The following is a 19,115-nucleotide window of genomic DNA, read 5'->3' as shown; positions in this document are numbered from 1 at the left end:
ACGGCAATTAAACGTTTATCTTCCTAATCTATCTAATTTGCTCTTCAACGGACGGTTTTTCCCGAAACAAAATGCGCGATTAGCCGCGCAAACCGCGGGAAAACCTTTTCTAATGTGGAGAACGTCGACGTAATAAATAATATCTTTGTGTCCATCTTGTTTCCACGTAACGAGCTCTGCCGTTATACGTTATTCTCCACGAGACGGTACTCCACCGCCGAGTTTGGAGCTCTAACGGCCGACACCATCGCTAATTGCCGTCCGTATAATTACCATATCGGGGAGATAAATATAGAGCTCTTACCTTCTACGGCCAACGAGACAGCCCGCCGACATTACGTCCGCGCCGTTTAAAGTCCCCGAAAGATAGCACGGGGAAGGAAAGAGGGGAGGCGGGAGAGGGGGGGGGGTAGTATAGTATAAAATATGAGCTTCGAACACACGAGCCACGCGACGAAGGTTCTAACGAAGTAATCTACTCGTCGGCGAACCGGCCTGTTTACGTATTAATAAATGTTTCGATTCCTCTCGCTTTAATATTATCTTTGCAGCGATTTGTCTGTCTGAAAGCCGAACTGTTTGAGAAGCGAAGAAAGATCAAAGCGCTATAAGCTCCTAAGCGCAGGGGTGGTCAATCCGGCGGCATGCGCTGTCAGAGAAAAATTTAAAAAAGCAAAAATAACAATGAGCAAGAAGTCTTTTCGCTTTTAATGCACGAGAAGAAAACGGTATGAGATTACGATCTTTTTTTTTTTTTTTTGCTCAATTCTAGCATAGAGTAGCACGCCAAAGATTTTAAACATTCGTAATGGCACACCAGACAAAAAAGGTGGCCACCTCTGTTCTAGCGTAAGTGTGTAGGAAGAAGAAGGAATTCGCGAACATCGTAGTCGTTAGATATACGATATCGCACTCGAAATTTATGTAGTCGCGCTATTAATCGTATATGTTTTCGAGTTACTATTTCTTGTGGACACCACGTAGGAATCATTCTAAAATAAATCTGGAATGTGCGGCCGCGATACACGACGTTTGCAATATAATAACCTGCACGGGGGAAATGTAATTATGTTTTGGCTGTCGTCCGCTTCCGTATTACGAGGAGGAAGTAATATATTCCAAAGGAAAAAAAAAACGTCATAATAAGACCCCTCGTATGGAGTCCGCAATAGCTGTTACAGGGGATCAAAAGATTAACAATGGCCACCTGACATCTATTTAATAACCGACTTCGTTATCTCGGCTTTGCAACCTCCATGCATGCGCCCGGGAACTCTTTCGCCAGTCAAGTCACGAGACACAATTACACAATGCGCGTACTCTGATGGTACAACGTTTTCCGTTTAAATAAAGCTCCTCTCCTCTCCCTCTCGATGGCGATTCGTTATAACGCAAAAATAGCTCTCGTATCTCCGAGAGCACGAGACCGATTTTCATGCTCTCGTATCAAAAGTAAAGGAAAAACAGTTTGGGCGGTCAGGTCGTCCTGGGGAATAACACATACGTGCCGTTGTTGTCGTTCGCATAATTGCGTCGGAGACGACGACAACCACCCATGCCCGATTTATCATCGAATTGTCCTCGCGCAACGACGACGAACGTACCCACGCGTGCCGCGAACGACAGGTGACAGTGCCCGCTGATTTCCCCCGACCCGCGACAACGATTTAACGTTCGATCCCGCGCCGGGAATGCCTCCCTGGCTCCATCGCCATCAGGAAGCGAGGAGAAGGGTGGTCAGGGTGGAGAGTTATCGTGGCGCCGCGTCGCCGTGCCGACGTCGAAGCGAAACGTCGCGGTTGCCCGCGCGCGAATGTTTTACCACTTCCCTTCTGTCTCTCCGACTCTCCCGGTTGCTCTCCTCTTGAGGTGGACGAGGAAGCAGATGAGAGAGAAGGATAAGAGAGGAGGGAAGAGAGAGAGAGAGAGAGAGAGAGAGAGAGAGAGAGAGAGAGGACGCGCGACGCATGCTGGCGATAGCGACGCCTAATTAGTGGCGGACGGAAATGAGGCGTGGGGACACTACGAAATTAGTATCTCGAGATATTTACTCGCACCCGTCCATCCGCCGTTTCCTCTCCAGTTCTCTCTAGTTCACGGAATGCGCCTCGCCAGATCTCCCCGTATGTCGGACATCTTCATCGCGTCGGAACGCGTCCTGGAAGAGAACGCCGAGCGAAGCGAACTTCCGAGATAGTTGCCCGACAGGTGCTTTGTGTAACTTAATCAAGGGAGGTATCCGCGAGAGAAACTATCGTCGCTCCTTTCATCCCTTCTCCCGGCTGCCAGACTGGATTTTTCTTAGCGAAAACTTAGACGCTACTTCTTTTCGCCGTTTGCCTTTCGATATTAAACAGCTCTTCAGTGATTACGTCTCGAGCGTTGAGCTTTTTGTTGAAGTAATCCCATGCGCACCGAGAGGCTACTGCGAGACTATTTTTTTTTTTTTTTGGTTTCTTTGACGAGGAACTTCAGTTTGAGTTTACTCTAAAGAATTTGTAGATGAAAGATGAGACGCGGCGTATCCGATGTCAATTTTTAATCTAAACTACATTTTCCCGGGAAAAATGTACGCGCCCGCGTGAATATAATGACCTATATGCGCTATAATTAGAAGTTGCATACTTGGATTTTCATTAATATTTATAACGTCATTTGAGATTATCGTGATATCTTTTCATGTAATTACAAACAACTGTATTATTTAATGTTGCGCGCTAACAACAATGCATATTTGATAAATGTAAATAGATATGAAATCTAATAACATGTAACGTTGATTACGGTGCACGTGTACGTACTTCATTATTTGTGAACTATAAAATTATATCTGATATACAAAAATGCGCCCGAAGCTTCAAAAATTTTTGTAAATTTTTACTTTTCAATGGCACACTCGTTGCGATGCAGCGCTCGCTCTCTCTCTCTCTCTCTCTCTCTCTCTCTCTCTCTCTCTCTCTCTCTCTCTCTCTCTCTCTCTCTCTCTCTCTCTCGCTGTATTTATATATATATATCTGGATTAACTTCAGTAAAAATTTATATAATAGGTTGATTCGGAGGGCGAATGTACAGAGAATATTTAAATGAAAATGTCTGTCTGCTCGTGTCACTTAGTTACAAAGCTTTCACTGTCATTTTTATTCTCTGTGAATCGCGGATTATATAAAATTACCTACATTAAAAGAATTACACTAACAAGAGGGCACATTATAAAATTAGTTTACTTCGGGAAAGTATTTCCGCAGGTGGGAAAAATATTGCGAGCTGTATAATTTTTAAATTTTTAGAATATATTATACACCTATCCGAAACATACAACATATATGTATTTATTTTTTATTTTCACATACACACACATATATATATATATATATTTTCAGTAAAAAATTGATTACAATTTTGAAAGAAAATTATGGGCGATTTAATTATTAATATAATAGTTGTTTTATATCGACAAAGGTAGCCGTTTTCGGCCAAATATTTTATAGCATTTTAATCTTCAAACCAATAAAAGTTTTATATTAAAAATTAACCTATGTTGGAATCAATATTTTTTATTTAGAAAATCCAATAGAAATGGCTTATAGTATTGTTAACTATTCTTTTCTCTTTTATCCAGTTTTTCGCAGTTTTACTAACTGCCCGTTATGATAGCCGACATTCGCTGCATTAGGGTGCGATATTTGAGTAACAACCCTTCTGTGAACGTTAAGCCCTAACGTTCATCTCCTTGCCATGAGCGTCATTACGTCGACATTAAACTAGCCGGACAATGACAAAGCTTTACGATTTAGTCCTTTACGAGCGGACATGCCGAATTCTCACGCAGTTTCATTTCATCAGAAGATGATCGATGACGACCATAATAGAATGCACAAAGAGAATGGTTTTGGTGGCAAATCTAAAAATTTTCCCAGATCTGAATTTTCACAGATCTGAAAATAATTTTGTTGGACTATCAAAATTATGTAGAATGCTTAAATATGATAATAACTGCAAAAATTTTTCATCTTCCAGCAACTTATTTGAACGTTTTACATAATAATTTTAAAGGCTTGACAAAGTTATTTTTTATATTTGGCCAAATTTTTAGATTTGTCAGCAAAACTGTTCTTTTCATGTAATAGCTCCATTATGACTCTCCCTACCATATCCGCTATCCTCTTATTATAAAAACAATTATTCCCAAGTCTATTTATTACTTCTATGTCTCGAAATCAAAAGGAAAAAAAAAAAAAAAAAAAAAAAAAAAGAACGCTCTCTCTTCCCTCCATTCGTTTCTCCAACGGGAAGAAAAGCGAAATAGAAGAAAAGCATGTGACCGTCACGATATTTTACTTCCCTTTTGCGTTTCTCACAATGCCGCGCATTCTCGCGATTGTAAATCGCTCCTCGCTTATCGAGCCTTCGCCTTTTCGCTGCTTTCAGAGATTTGCGACCGGTGAGCCTGGAGAAAGGTCAGGAGACCCTCAGGCTTAGGGTCTACGCCTGCTACGCCTGGGGTGGGCCCTTCCTGGTCGCCGGCTTGGCCGCGCTTCTCGATCATCTACCGTCTCAACCGCAGTACACGTTCCTGAGGCCTCGCTTCGGCGAGAAGCAGTGCTGGTTCTACGGTAAGTAAGTTCTTACTTCGTCGTCCCTGAGAGTCCCTCGTCATTTCTGCGTGAACTATCTCGCGGACGCGTGAACTCGCCCCCATCCATCCATCCCTACCCTTTCGCCGAACTATCAGGCGAATCCTGTCAGATTTGCATCTCTTGAAATAATAAGGAACAACCAGAGGGTGGCTAAAATCCGGCTATTTTGAGAAGAGAGAGAGAGAGAGAGAGAGAGGCTGTCAGGACGCGAGATTCATGCGTCGGAGAACAAGTTGATGCAACTTTATTTCGAGAATTGGGGGTATTGTGGTTCTCCAAAATTTCCTATCGATTTGAACGAAAATTCCCGAAGCGGCAAGACCTTTCGATGCGATGCGAAATACAGAAATGAGATTATTTCTAACAAAGGGATAGACGGTTTCTTCTCGTTGCAGAGCCTACGTTTCCAGCCTACGCGATTGGTATCTCCAATTAGCAACGCGATACGAAACGGACGGTCGATGTATACATACGTATAAAACTAGCGCACGAGCCTCGATTGAATGGAAACGTTGTGTTTGTTACACGGCTAGCGCAATGATGCAATTGGGGACGAATTGCTTGCTCGGACGATTGTTCGAGCTAGATCATTGCTCTAATTAAACTTGGCAACGGTACGGCTATAATCCATAGACTCCGGCCGCCTCTCGTCGACGCCATACATTCTACGATAATGCATTATTGTTAACGCGAAACGCGCAATTCTTGCAATTCAAAACGTCCGATCGATTCCAATGGGAATTATTTACAACCATGTCCGCCTAATTAATAACTACGACTACCACTCGTTTTCCCTGCTGTCTGGATCCGCGCTACGGCGAAGCCTTTACCATCCTCGTTATACGGATAAATGATTCAACCACTTGCAAGCCGAATAATCGATCATTCGTTTGACGATTAATATCAACGGCGCGGAATGTGCCTCATCCTCATGTTAATTAATTTATTTCCTTACCGCAATTAAAGTTGATATTAATCACGCGAGGGCATACGAGATTCCTTATCGGTCGATTTACTGAGATATATCAGTTATCCTAGATATTATTATTGGCGGCGAATGTTAGAGCGTTAATTTCATTTCCTCCGTTTTAATTTATCCTCTCGGAAGGCAACGCGCGTTACTCGAGTTCGTTATTCGAATTACAGGCATACAGAGTCGAAAGACGAGGCTTTCTCTTTGCAAAAGTTCGAACGTATCGTCTCGTCTTTTTTTCTCTTGCGGATTTATAAATTCCAATCTGAATATCTAAGTACGTGTGTAGGTACGTGGCCGAAACTAAAATTATTTGACAGTAATAAGATATCGATTTGACAGACAATGATGGAGCTTATTATCGAAAGTAATACGTTGCGAGCAGACCGTTATCCGACAATCCCTTGTGATCCGATTATTCCGCCAATTAATAGAACTGGTCATCCGCGCTCTCGGAGTGCCGATTAAATTGGTTTTGTTAATCGATCGGTCGTGTCGAATTAATTGCTAATGAAGTACCGTCATCCGGCACCGACGCGACCAACGTTGGAAAATAAAATGATGTCGCGATTGTAGCCGTTGCTACGCCATATTATCGGAGATAGTGATCGTAAAGATTTCACCTTTCTTTGCTGGAAAATTCTGCGTTATTTAAATTAAAACCTTTGTAACCGCGCGCTCGTCCCTAATTATTCTTCGCGCGAAGAAATCACGATTGAAAAACATCGATTGAAAATATCGAAAAATTGATATCTCCGCTAAAATTTTTACAACTACGGACACACTGGCTTTAGATTGACAAAAAAAAAATTCCGTGACGCGGGAAAGCCGTGCGGATGCACGTGTTTGCATTCGCGCTTTCATAGCGAAATACGTATGTAAAGGATACGCGAATACGGTATTTCCATTATACAAACGCGAAAGGTATGTAAATATGTGTATAATGTATTATTAGTACAGTCGAGTGACTGCTACTCGACTCGCGCAAGAGGATTATACGCTCCCTCAGATGTTACGTACAAACCGTGTGCACTCTCGCACATTCGATTCCACCTCTTTCCCCCCTTCCCCCTTCCTCCCCCTCCCTTCCCCCCCCCCTCCCCGTATGGATAGATAATTATACGCGTGTGTACAAATAATCGATTACAATAAGGAGCAGAGCGGCTGCTGCTGCTGCTGCTGCTGCTGCTGCTGCTGCTGCATCGGCCTCCGTGTGGTGCATTAGCGAGCGCGGATACTTCCGTAAGCGGATTACGCGTCGGCCGAAATATTGTATTTAAGTATGACGTGGGCGAAGATCAATACCCTCGTCCCCCAAAAGCGCCTTTAATACCCCGGGATCCCCAATAATAACCGGCAGACGCGGCCTCTGCCTACGGATCTCCCCTGCGAATCTCTCGCGCGGGCCGAACGAGAGATAATAAGGTTCAACGTCGTACGTAACGGGCGACGGAGGGGAATCTCTATTTCGGGGACGTCGGTCTATACACGGTTTGTTGTGCCCGGCCATTTAACAACCCGTTCCCCTCCTCCCCCCCCCCCTCCCCACTCCGTAATCCACATCCCGCAATCCCGGCGCGTAACACTCCACGCACTCCTGGAGTCCCGCGTATAGCCGCAAACACGCCGCTCGTCGGTGTATTAATTACGTCACGCCGATCCGTGCCCCGCTCGCGCGCGCGCGCACCCTCCCGCTGATTAACGCACACTTTTTTGCCTACGCCGGATCCACGGATTTGCGGGTCCGACCAACGCTGTCGCGGCCAGAGATTGCAATTACAAACAAGCCGTCCACCCTCGTCGCCACGCGTCCGCTGACTTCTCCTACCTCCCCCCCCCCCCTCCCCTCTCCCCTCCTTTTCCCCTGTTTTCAGAAAAAAGGAAACATCACAGAGAGCCGACAAGGACCAATAACTATTGGCACCTTCTGATTGGCACGTGGTTGATAATACTTTGCTCTGCCAAAGCATGCGTACAAAATTGCAGTAAAATGATAATACGTAAGATAGTGTTTCTCGTGTTCGATCTATCGCAAACATTGAATTGAAACGATTATCCGGATATATATAACTTTAATGCTGATTGTAGATTGCTGATGTAGGTTGAAATCGATATGATGTATTTATTCACGTACTGTACATTTTTTTCTATTTCCAAAATTTTGATTCAAACATTTCAAACAATATGAGCAAATTGTAATTCAATTTCATCATGACATATGGTCGATTTTTTTCCACTTTTTCCTTCCACTTTTTTTTTATCAAGCAGTTCTCAAGTTGAAAAAGAATCTTTTGAACATCTTCGTAGATGTTCGAACAATGACGTTCTTAAAATGATGAGACAGGGAGGAGAAGAGTATTTCAAGCTGAAATCTTTCATTCTCTTTCATCGTACACAATCTCACTTCGTTTCTTACCTGAGAGATACAAAAGCTACACCTGGCAGATAGAGCCGTTCGCTCTAAATCGGGATAATGGATACCTTGTGGGAAACTACATCGGGGCCACACCGTGCGTTGCTTCCCCCAAGCACAAGCGTCTCCTTGCAGGAGACGAGGGGCGTCGCATGTGCCACGAACAAGCAGCGAACCTTTTCTCTCCCCTCCTCCCCCCCCATCCTCCTTACCTACACTATAACGGCACTCTATAACGGCATAGGCCGAGGCGATAGGGTAGAGAGATAAACCTGGCGCCAGCTAGTCCAACCCCGTTGTGCGAAACGGCCGAAACTCTCATTTCCCCCTGTCTCGGAACACAACTATACGGCCCATATTAACAGAAATGCATGCGAGGTTTACATAGGCCCCGAGACTACCCCTTGCTCCGCGTTTATATCCCTTATTTTTTTTACTTGCGTTTTAGCATCATCAAGACAAATGATAATAGCACCGTTAATATATAATCGGCAAGACTAACGAAAAAGAAAATATCATTTCTGGAAATAAAAATATCTAATAATAATAGTAATTTATGAGCGATAATTTGCAATTAAAGCTCGGAATTTTTAATTTAAATTTTAAATTTTAAATATCTCATGCTAATCGCGCATGTCAGGCAAAATAATTTTTTTCACGTACGAAACGATTTTTTTTTCTTTAACAATCTGTTTCCAATATTTACAAGTAATATTTAACGTTCTTCCCTAAATAAATCTCTGAACATTCAAATTGCGTGTAATATTTCTATCTTCGCGGGTGGTAATTTAAGTAGATTAGAGGGATCAGGCGCGAGTACCATAAAATATTATAAAGGGGATCGCTTGTGCCGTTCGGGCGTTACGCATTTCTGATTTACAACAACGAAATCATTCTCGCGAGATTAGAATAAATAGCGGAATGTCTGGCCGTGTGCTACTATCGTTATTACTATTATCAATTTGATATACAACTATGCCGCTGAGAATTCAGGGTTACCTCGATAACCTGGTCTCAGCCAAACCTAAATTACCATGTGAAATTCATGAAACTCGACTCTCGCTTTCTCCGCACATATATATGAATTTATATGAGAAAGTACATATTCGACGATTCTAAAAACACGATTCCGTAGAAAAATATGAAATTTCTAACGATTTTAATAATAATAACAATAATATAATAAAGATTATTTTTTTATAAATATTTTATAATATTTTATAGTGCTAATAAATTGGAAGTAAAAAAAAATAATAATTCATATAGATCATATTATCGCGCTTATATTCATAAGATCAATCAAACACGCATCTCGTTATGCTTTTCAACGCGATTTAACCAAATGCGAAAGAGGGATGATCGTGGGGCACAGTGGCGATTAGAATAATCGGGATGGTAATGAAATGCAGAGGGAATTATCGGATGCTAAAGAGCCGCGAGAGCACCCCCGGTGCAATCCCCGTCTCCAAATCCTTCTTTATTTATCATGCAATTTCGTTTATTGCTCAGCTCAAGCGAGTGCAATGAATTTTGGAAGTTTAAATATATACGTGACAATACGTGATTTTATCATAATAAAAATAGCAAAGTGTCACTTTCACCGCGTCTCGCGGTGTTATCGTTACACCACGCTCTTTAAAGAGAAATATCCACATTGAAATCGATGAAACTTTTTCTATTCGCGCATAAAAGCACTGCGTTTCGGAGCCGATAACTCAGCTGCGATTAACGGCGATATGTCGAAATTTAGAAAAAGCGCAAAAGTGGAAAATGCCAGAAAGGCGAAAAAAAAAAAAAAAAAAAAGAACGCGCGCGAAGCTGTCGTTTTCCGCGATTGATTCCGCGCGAACACACTTTCGACGAGCGACGAGACTAATCGGATTTGGACCGTGACGGAGGAGCTTTTCGTGAAGTATCGAACAGCACGCGTGGACATAATTCATTTATGTTTGTTACGGGTTGCCATGGGAGTGAGATATAACTCGTGCGAAACAGCTATTGTTGGCGACCCGCCAGACCCAGCAAATATAGACGATGCGATCTCTCTCGCGGCCGCAAGATTTGAAAGCCGCGGTCCTGCCGCGGTTCATCCCCTTTTTTGCTCGTAACGCCTTTATCTCTTCTTTCACGGTGCGTCGTCGTCGCGTATTCTTACGTCGCGGTCTTGAGACCAAGATGCGCAAGCTGAGGATACATCTCGAGCGGGTTTTTACCTCAATCGTCAAGTCGAGACGAGCGAGTGTAGGCCAACATTCAGATAAATCTTTTATTAGCTGTTCAGCTCCCGGAGGAGAAAAACAAGATCTCTTTTTCGTACGTCACGTTATCCGAAGTGATCTCGTTGTTGTACATTCTGTAAGATTTGATACTTCAAGCGACATTCTCCTCTCCAGAATTCATATTTCTGTTATTGATATGCTAATCCTTCGTAAATATGCTACTCGCTTTGTGCTGTTTCTTCCGCAGTGGTGGGATCCGCAGCTCGACTTTTTCCGTTTACTCTGTTTCGATGTAATTCTTTCACAGTGGCCGTCGTAGTTTCGCGCGAGGTTCGGCATGCCTGATGGAAAAACTTTGTCGTTGTCAGACACAGCGTGCAGCAAGACTGGTCTGCGATCCCGTTGCGGGACCCGTTGCTTCGATAAAGTTAAGGAATTTCGGCGTGACGTCGCGGCTATACGCATTTTGAGACGCCGCCTTGATGAGCAGCCGGATGAGAAAGAGGCCGAGGAAGGAGGAGCCCGAATACAAGTTCGCTTCTCCGCATTCGTTTAATATTCCATGCCTTCCCGGCGGACATTGGGATGCAAGTTAGCTCGGTTATCCGAACAGGACCCGCTACACGATGTTCCGAAAGTTTCGTGACGAGCCGCCAAAGTTTGACGTTGAGCTCTCGCGGAAAGCGCCGGTTCTCCTCCGACCATCCACCATGGAGGTAAAAACCACCTGATTATTCCGGTTGGCGGCGGCGGCGGCGGCGGCGGCGGCAGCGGCGGCGGCTCTCCGTTATCCGGGAATTGCGTAACAATTAGCCAAGGATTGATTATTCGTGGCAACCGAGGCGAATCTTGGCGATTAGAGAAGGTTGCGTGTCCAAGGGACGTGTTATTTAACGGCTAATATTTTTGAATTAAAAAATTGCCTGAAATTTCGCCTGGAATTCCAGCGCTTTTGATTTCATCGCGGATAAATTAATAACGATAAGTCGGATAGAAATATATTTTAAATCCCGTAATAAAATAAAGTATTGGTTGAATCGAGATCAAAGTGTGCAATTGCAAACATCTCGATGGAATGGCAGAATATTTTACAGACTTTTTACGCGATAAATACGTGATAAATTTTGATTCTGGCGTGAGATATGCGCGTTGACTCGCAACGGCCAGTGATCGTCGATAAAAAGTTACGGAGCTTGAGTAACGACTATTCTGAACAACGCAAATCTGTGTTTGGTCATTCGATTTCGTCCGCAATTCGTTGCCGCCGAGTCCTGCCTGTCTGTAATTTTCACGTTTGTTTTATTTCGATACATCCAATATAAGCCGCGTATCGTGTTTTGTGATGGTGGTTATTTGTGTTTATTAGTCGGTCACACGACACTGCTCGTGTTTTTGTATCTACTCGTCTAAAAATGCTTTAGTAAATATAGTAAGGAAAACATTGGGAATATTTGTCACTGGGGATACATGTCATTCTATTGAATCGTTCAAGGTTCATTAGCCCCATTATGCATACATGCATTTAAAAAAATATGTATTACGTCGTTTTATATATTATTTTTATTTATTATTATTATTATTGCGTATCGTGTGTATGAAATAAGAATTTACATAGGGAAGGCAATTTTTTTCAGATGCATATATGATAATTTGATATCACCACGCGTAGTAAAATATAAATCGTCAAGATTGACATTTTTAAACAAATAGAAATTTATATAAATTTTTATTTTAAATATAAATTTCTTTTAATAAATTGTTATTTTTTTCGTGTGTAATTGAATTAAGGTTAATCAAAAATCATTTCGAAAATTTCAAAATGTCGAAATTGACTATTGAAAGTTTAATCAACTGAATTTAATCCAGTCCAAATAGTTGTTTTTTTTTTCTTTTTTTTTCGAATATCAGGTTATTATTAAGCTGACCGATTTACGATGATGAACGAGTTAAAAAAAAAAAAAAGAGAGAAAGAATTTGTGTACGCGTGGATTTTAGTCGGGACTTACTTTTATAAAGTCAACATTGCCGCCTAACTTAAAGCATCCTCTTAAATAACGAGAGGCTTAGGCGCGCGATCTAAATCACATTACGAAGTCGATTTAATCGACTCGTTCTCGCTAGCGTGCCGAAACTCGAATGACAAATATTCGCGTTCGAATTTTTCTCAAGCGGCTCGCTTGAAAAATGTAGGATATTACGAAGATATTGATGGCCTCATAGCCTTTATATACCATAGGTACAGCTTTTGCGACAGGAATTTCTCGGGTCGTTGCTCTGATACTTTATTTCTGTCGCGAATCTATCGGGCGCTTCGAAAAAAAATCGAGTCTCTCTCTCGATAACCGTGACGGATCAATTCGACTCGTGGTGCGTTCGTCTGGAATTTTTCGCCGTAATTTCCGTTGCCCTCGAAACAGTTTCTCTCGTCAAAAGTGCCCTTTCATCGTGGTCTGTCGCGATTTAATATTTGCGCGGAAGCGAGGCGCTGTCAGTTGCGAAGCTTTTTAAGCTATTAAGAATTTTATTTATGGATTTGTTTGCGGACACGTGGATGCCTCCCCGTAGCTGATAAGTGGCTTCGAATGGAATCCTCATGGAAGCCTGTTTCTGGCAGATTGCATCCGTAGTTATGGGGGTTGGAAGAGTCGTTGGGACCGGTTGGCTGCGAGGGGACGAATCACCCCCCCGATAAAAGCGACTCGACCGTAGAGAATTGGCCAGGGTCTCTATCACCAAATTACCGTGAAGTCGATCGAAATAGCGAGCTACACGTGTAAATTTTATTTTTACTGCCGTTTTTTAAATTTTTGCACGAGAAATTCTTCAATAACATTTTCACAACATGATTGCATAATATTGATTTGGCGTATTATAATCAATTTGTTTTTACAAATGTGGGAAAGAGACAGACGGAGATACGTAGATATTATATATATTTTATTATTGCATATATAAATTGGAGATGCAATAGTAACATGCAAATTAATCCTACTCTATAGAACGCAAATATAATACTCAATTATAAGATCGTTTATGATTGCACATATTTTCCATGCATTATTTATATATTTTCATCATAGAATAATATAAGTAATGAAATTACTAAATTTTAGGAGCATATTTCATTTTTCGACGCGCCACGCGTCGTGCAGAAATATAATATTATTATTTTCCGTTGCGAAACGTAATTTCTTTTTATGATATCTACGCGAATCATAATCTCGCGAGCGCTTTTTTTCTCTCCGAGTAGAATTTCGCCTTGTATCACGTTCCGTTTTTCATACTTGAACTTGGTATCGTTTATTCGCGCGATGAGAGACGCGATGCGAACGTTCCCGTAAAATATAAATATATATGTGCATATCGCGAATATCTGGGGGGGTTTAACGAACGGCTATGATACGGGGGTTTGCCTGTCTTGAAGTTGAAATCCGAGCGTGCGAGCGTGCGAGCGTGCTCCCGTATCCCAGGAATTCAGGGAATCGCGCGGCCTTGCACCCGGGGGGCCGGGAAACGATCCGATCCGATCCGATCCGATCCGATCCGATCCGAGTTCGCAATTGGATAAGTGCACGCTCCGCGTGATTTACCATAATTTCTGCTAAACACATACCCGCCCTTTCCCGCGCGGCCGCAATTTCGACGGGATCACGGCGGCGGCGGCGGCGGTGGCGGTCGCGGTCGCGTGATCGCCACGGAATACCCTCGTTGTTGTAACCCCGTGCAAAATTTACCACGCCCAATCGCGCGATCGCACGCGTTTCGCCCATCCACCCTCTCTGTCTGCGAGATGATCGAGTTGGAATTTTTCAACTTTTATTTTTGTCCTTCGATTACTCTCGGCTCCGGCTTATCGCGTGAAATACAGTACAACAGTTTCCCGATAGGACCTTAATTATTTTGCGAAATGCTTCTCTCTCTCTCTCTCTCTCTCTCTCTCTCTCTCTCTCTCTCAAAAAAGGGAGGAATTTGCAGGTGAATGAGGGAGAGAATTACAACGGACGAAAGCAGCAGTAAGAGACAAAGGCCGCGGTCATTAGCATTGTTACTGCACTTCCGAAACGCATTTCAAAGGATTGAATTATATATTCTTGGCATACTTTTCAGCAACAAGAGCTTATGCGACCGTAAATAATTCTAGAAACCATTCTCTCGTGCAACAGGAGCGAATAATTAATTTCTAGTGTGTGTCACAAAGAAACATTGTCTTCTGAATCGTATATATATATTTTTTTTTTAATCGTTTTACGTTATTCAGAAAATTATAAGAAAAAAAAAATCATTGTGTTATATAGTATTTGGATATTTATTTTGCGACGATTTTTAATTAAAAATCGAGCGACGAGTTAATTCCGCGGCCGATTTCGGGGCGAGGAATAATTACCTTCGCTTTTGAAAACGGCGCGCGACACGGTTGCGACGGAGAAGAGAGAAAAATTTAATCGCTTGAGATATGTGCGGCCGGGCGGTGCGTAAACAACGCGCTATCCACGCGCGGGGAGAGACAAATGTGCAATGACGCTGTAGCAAAGTTATCGGCTATCGAACGTTATTGGATAACGGAAACAAAGTGCGTCTCGCCCCATTGGTTATTATCGCTCTCGATCGCGAACTACACCCCCGTTTCTCTCGCGCGGCGTCATAAATAATTAAGAATAAACGAGAGGGGGTGCCGACGTTTGTCGCACATTCGAACGTTCGTTCGTTCGTTCGACTTCCGGGCCGCGCCGTGTGACGCGTCTAAACGGAGAAAGAAAATAAACCGCGCCCACGTCCGTCCCGGCACCGGGTCGACACCGATTTATTTGTTTGTCATAAATCCATCCATCCATCTATTTTCACTCGCGCGTCTCCCGCGCATTTCAAGGCGCCTTTCCTCCTGCGCGTCTCTTTTAAATGGACTTATCGATAGGCTGTCGTATTGTAATGAGAGAATTACGGGAATTTTAATTGTATAACGGGAATCTCTGTGAGTCTCGAGCGATTTGGCGTACGCACGGCGACGTCTATTAGTTCTTTCAGCCGATAAGCGAGCATTTAATTTTCGAAGAAACGACGAAGCTGGAGCTCTTACAGATTGATTTTCGCATACGCGTGCCAGGAATATCTCGGTTCAATAAACGCGCGAGATGATTAACGAGTCGGCGTATCAATCTTCGCTTTCGGTATGCAAGAATTGTTAGACGTGGCGCGTCGTGGCTTTCCGATGCGCGAATGGAGTTTCGAGCAGACATCACGAATCGCAGAAAGGTGCTACGCCGAATTAAGCATCGCGCGGGATAAACCCGCTGTCCATTTGCTGCTCGATCGCGTCGTTTATTATTGAAACGCGAAACAGCCACCGCCATCCTGGCATATGCGCCGCTTAAATCTGGAGTCGACGTGGAAATCGACCTGATTCCTGAGGATCGACGAGAATCGCTGTATGATTAATCCAGGTACGAGGATCGTTTCGTGTCGATGCGTCGTAATCCAAAATAGAAATCCGTGGGTTAACGAGAAAAGTCGTTACTACCGTTTTACTCGCGTCAACGTCGTCATCGTTATTATTACCTTATCGGAATCTTCACATTTACGCGTGAACATTCAAAAGCTAATAATGTCATGATAAAAAATAAAAAATAAAATAAAATAACGCGTTAGAGCAGGAATAAATATTAAATTTTGGAAATAAAAATTAGGAATAAAGATTAAACATACGTAATTATTATAATACATTATACGGAGCGGAATAATAACGCTTTGTATAATCGCAAAGTGGATTATACAAAGTGTTTTATCCTTAACAGAATTTTAAATCCATCTCGTTTGCCTTGCAGGTGACATGGAAATTCTGGCGTACTTCTTTGGACCGATCGGAGTGCTTCTGGCTATAAATCTTATGTTTTTCGGCGTAACTGCCCGGGAATTGACGTGCGGTCTCTGGAAAGGCGAATTCGTGAAAAGCACCACCGAGAGGTAAGTAAACATTCTCCTTGATGCAAAAAAGAGGGGGTACCACGATACATCTTGTTCGTTCATTTTTCATTACTGTTTCCATACGAAATAATTCGTAATGTTTCAACTGTTTTATAAGCGAACGCGATACTCATTTGCGTGTTCTATTCATAAATATAACGAACTTCGTTTCCAGAGAAATTGTACGGAATAACAATGTCCTTTTTTTTTTTTTCCTTCTTTCGCGCGAATAATACCAATTTATTCTTCGTGCCAACAAAAGGCTTTTGTACGTTAATAAATAAATTTTTTCCGTAACGTAAAATCCGATCTTCTTGTACAACGTACGGATAATAATGCTTTCGCCATATTAATATTTACCAGTCTCACATTTTTCTTCCTCCTCAACGGAAATAATGACTAGACTTTATTCTGTATCGATATCGATCGAATGATGAAATTAATAAAAAAAAAAAAAAAAAAAAAACCCAACAACGTTAATCAGAATAAGAAAATTAAGCAAGTACAAGGTAAAGTCAGGATTAGGGGAGGCATGAAATTTAATTATGTTCCGTAGCGAACGGCGTATCTTCGAATATCCGCCAATCGTGTACGGGTATTCGGAAGCGGCCGATTTATCGCTGGATTAACGAAGGATCGTTCTGCAATTTGGTTGGATTAGCCGAGACAGCGCGGCTCGAAGTTGACCATCTGATGGTCTCTCTAAATTCAAACAGAGTGGCATTGCCAGCCAGTTCTCGGGGGGGGCCTTCAACCTTGCGGTCGACGGTTCTCGCCGACGTTCCACCATGAAAAATAATAACGTTTACGTCTCCTTCCTGCCGGTTCGAGACAGATTCGTAAACACACATGTCGCGCGCTCGTCACGCGGGACATCGGCCGGCCAATCTTTGTCTCGCGCAAACATTTATCTTACGCCGGACCGTGAAATTTCGCGAATATTCTCCCCGCGTTTTTCTGCAATTTTCGGAGAATAGCTGTTCGAAAGAGAAGTCAAAAGACCGGCGACCTTGCCGCCGCGCGCGAGGTAAACTCGTTCGCGCGAACTTGAGGCTCCGCTCGCTCCGTCTTCGCGTTCGACTGCGTTTCGCTGATCGATTCAAGTCCGGCTGGTCGATCCAATTGACCGATCAATCGCGCGATCTGTTAAAAGATTGAAGCGAGCTGATACTCGACAGCGCACGGGCACGTGAGGTAATTTCTCGTCGAAAGCGGCGAACGGCTGTTGGAGAATTCGACTTCGAAACACGCGACGACTTTTTATTCGTTAAGATCTGACACGAAAACAACTGCGACATTGTTCACAAGTTTAAATAAACGCGGTGAAAGTCCAAGGAGTCAGTGAGTCGGAACGTGTCACAGGCTCGTTACAACGTGCAAACTAAGAGAGACGCTTTCGCAATACTTCGCGCGGGCTCATTCTTCGAGCGAACGGAAAAGCCACGTTCGCTCCAACTCTGTTCTTCGTGAGAAGAACAGCGTATCGATAACGCGCACACGCGAAAATATCGATGCTCTCTCTCTCTCTCTCTCTCTCTCCCACAACATCTCTAGGAATATACCAAAATTGTGCCAACAGCCGCGTTTACGAGCTCGTTTCCGACGCGTTTCCGATGCAACGATAATAAACGCGACGTTGCGCACGGCCGTCGAGAAGCAGAAACGCTCGATCGTTTCGAAACGGCTGCGAAACGACACTTTCGGCTCGGAAACGACCAAGTTTTATTGGTCCAAGCGAAACGCCTTGTTTTTCGCGGGAATCCGGGACTTTATTTTGGACGCCGAAGGACAAGGCGCCTGGGTACGTCGAATATCAAGGATAACTGGTCGCGCGAAGACGACATGTAGAAAAAGTCGAGGAAAATCCTCGACTATCGAACTATCTGTCGCCCATATTTCCATATTTTCACATGTACATGTACATAAACAACAGCTGATAATACCAGAAATAATTTATTTTTTATGCTCATCGACTAGCTCCTTGATCAATGAAAAGAGACAAATTTTTTTATTTCAAGTTTATTTTTACCAAAACACTTATAAGTAGATAACGTGAAACGCAAAAGGACACGCGCGGAAAAACTTGGACGTTGGAACGTCCAAATATCTTTTTTTACGGCAAAAGGTATTTGACACCTCGTACCTTCCGATTTGCACAGGCGAATGGAAGATTCTTTTTATAGAGTGCAGACTTTGCGTGCGCGGGAAAGTTTATTTTATTACCTTCCAGCCGACTGATATCAGGCAATCGTTATTTTCCATTCGCTCGACGTCCCTTCGATCCGCTTACATCCTCTCGCTCTATTCGAGATTGATATTGACGATCCCAATTCGCGATTTCGACGACGCTATTTGCCTGTCGTGATGTACGTACGCGAACACAATACGGCCATTGTTGGCAAAGGAAACGTAATAGCATATGCAGATTTCGCCTCATCCCGAGTTTGTTCCATACCTTCGACGAACGGATTTCGTTCATCACGTACGTTTGCATAGTTTCCGAAATACCTCGACGTGGATAAATTGCCTTGCGGAAACCTATGAACGATGATGGCGCTTATGAAAATAACAATGTTATTTTTCTATTCAACATCAAGATTTGACAATCATCGTCATCTATTGAGAATGAAATGAGTATATCATTCACACGTCATAATATTTCTTCATTCAAAATACGCGCAAATATATCATTTATTTCATGTTTTATTATTTCAATTTGATTTTGGAGATTGTTCGATGAAATTCAAATGTGAGCATTGTGATTGTAGTTCAAAAATAAAATCAAGATTGACAAATAATATGAATATAAGCATCAAAATAAATATTTCAATCATCAATATTTTAACAACTTTTCTACGTTTATTCTCGGACGCGATAGATGCAATTGTGATAATTATAAGAAACGAATTAAAAAT

At 42.7% G+C, this 19,115-nt stretch overlaps 1 protein-coding gene across 1 annotated transcript in view; it reads left to right on the top strand.

Annotated features, from left to right (window-relative positions):
- mthl1 (adhesion G-protein coupled receptor methuselah-like 1) overlaps window positions 1–19,115 on the top strand; it is a 132,494-nt gene that overhangs the window by 100,960 nt on the left and 12,419 nt on the right. The window contains exons 5-6 of the mRNA XM_011644201.3: window positions 4,429–4,613; window positions 16,062–16,200. Coding sequence (XP_011642503.2) covers window positions 4,429–4,613; window positions 16,062–16,200 — 324 coding nt within the window. The remainder of the gene's footprint in view (window positions 1–4,428; window positions 4,614–16,061; window positions 16,201–19,115) is intronic.

Source organism: Pogonomyrmex barbatus, unplaced genomic scaffold, assembly GCF_055798465.1.
Source record: "Pogonomyrmex barbatus isolate J1 unplaced genomic scaffold, ASM5579846v1 scaffold8, whole genome shotgun sequence".
Taxonomy (NCBI): Eukaryota; Metazoa; Arthropoda; class Insecta; order Hymenoptera; family Formicidae; genus Pogonomyrmex; species Pogonomyrmex barbatus.
Note: the sequence above shows the minus strand (reverse complement) of the source record. Positions and strands in the feature narration are given on the sequence as shown.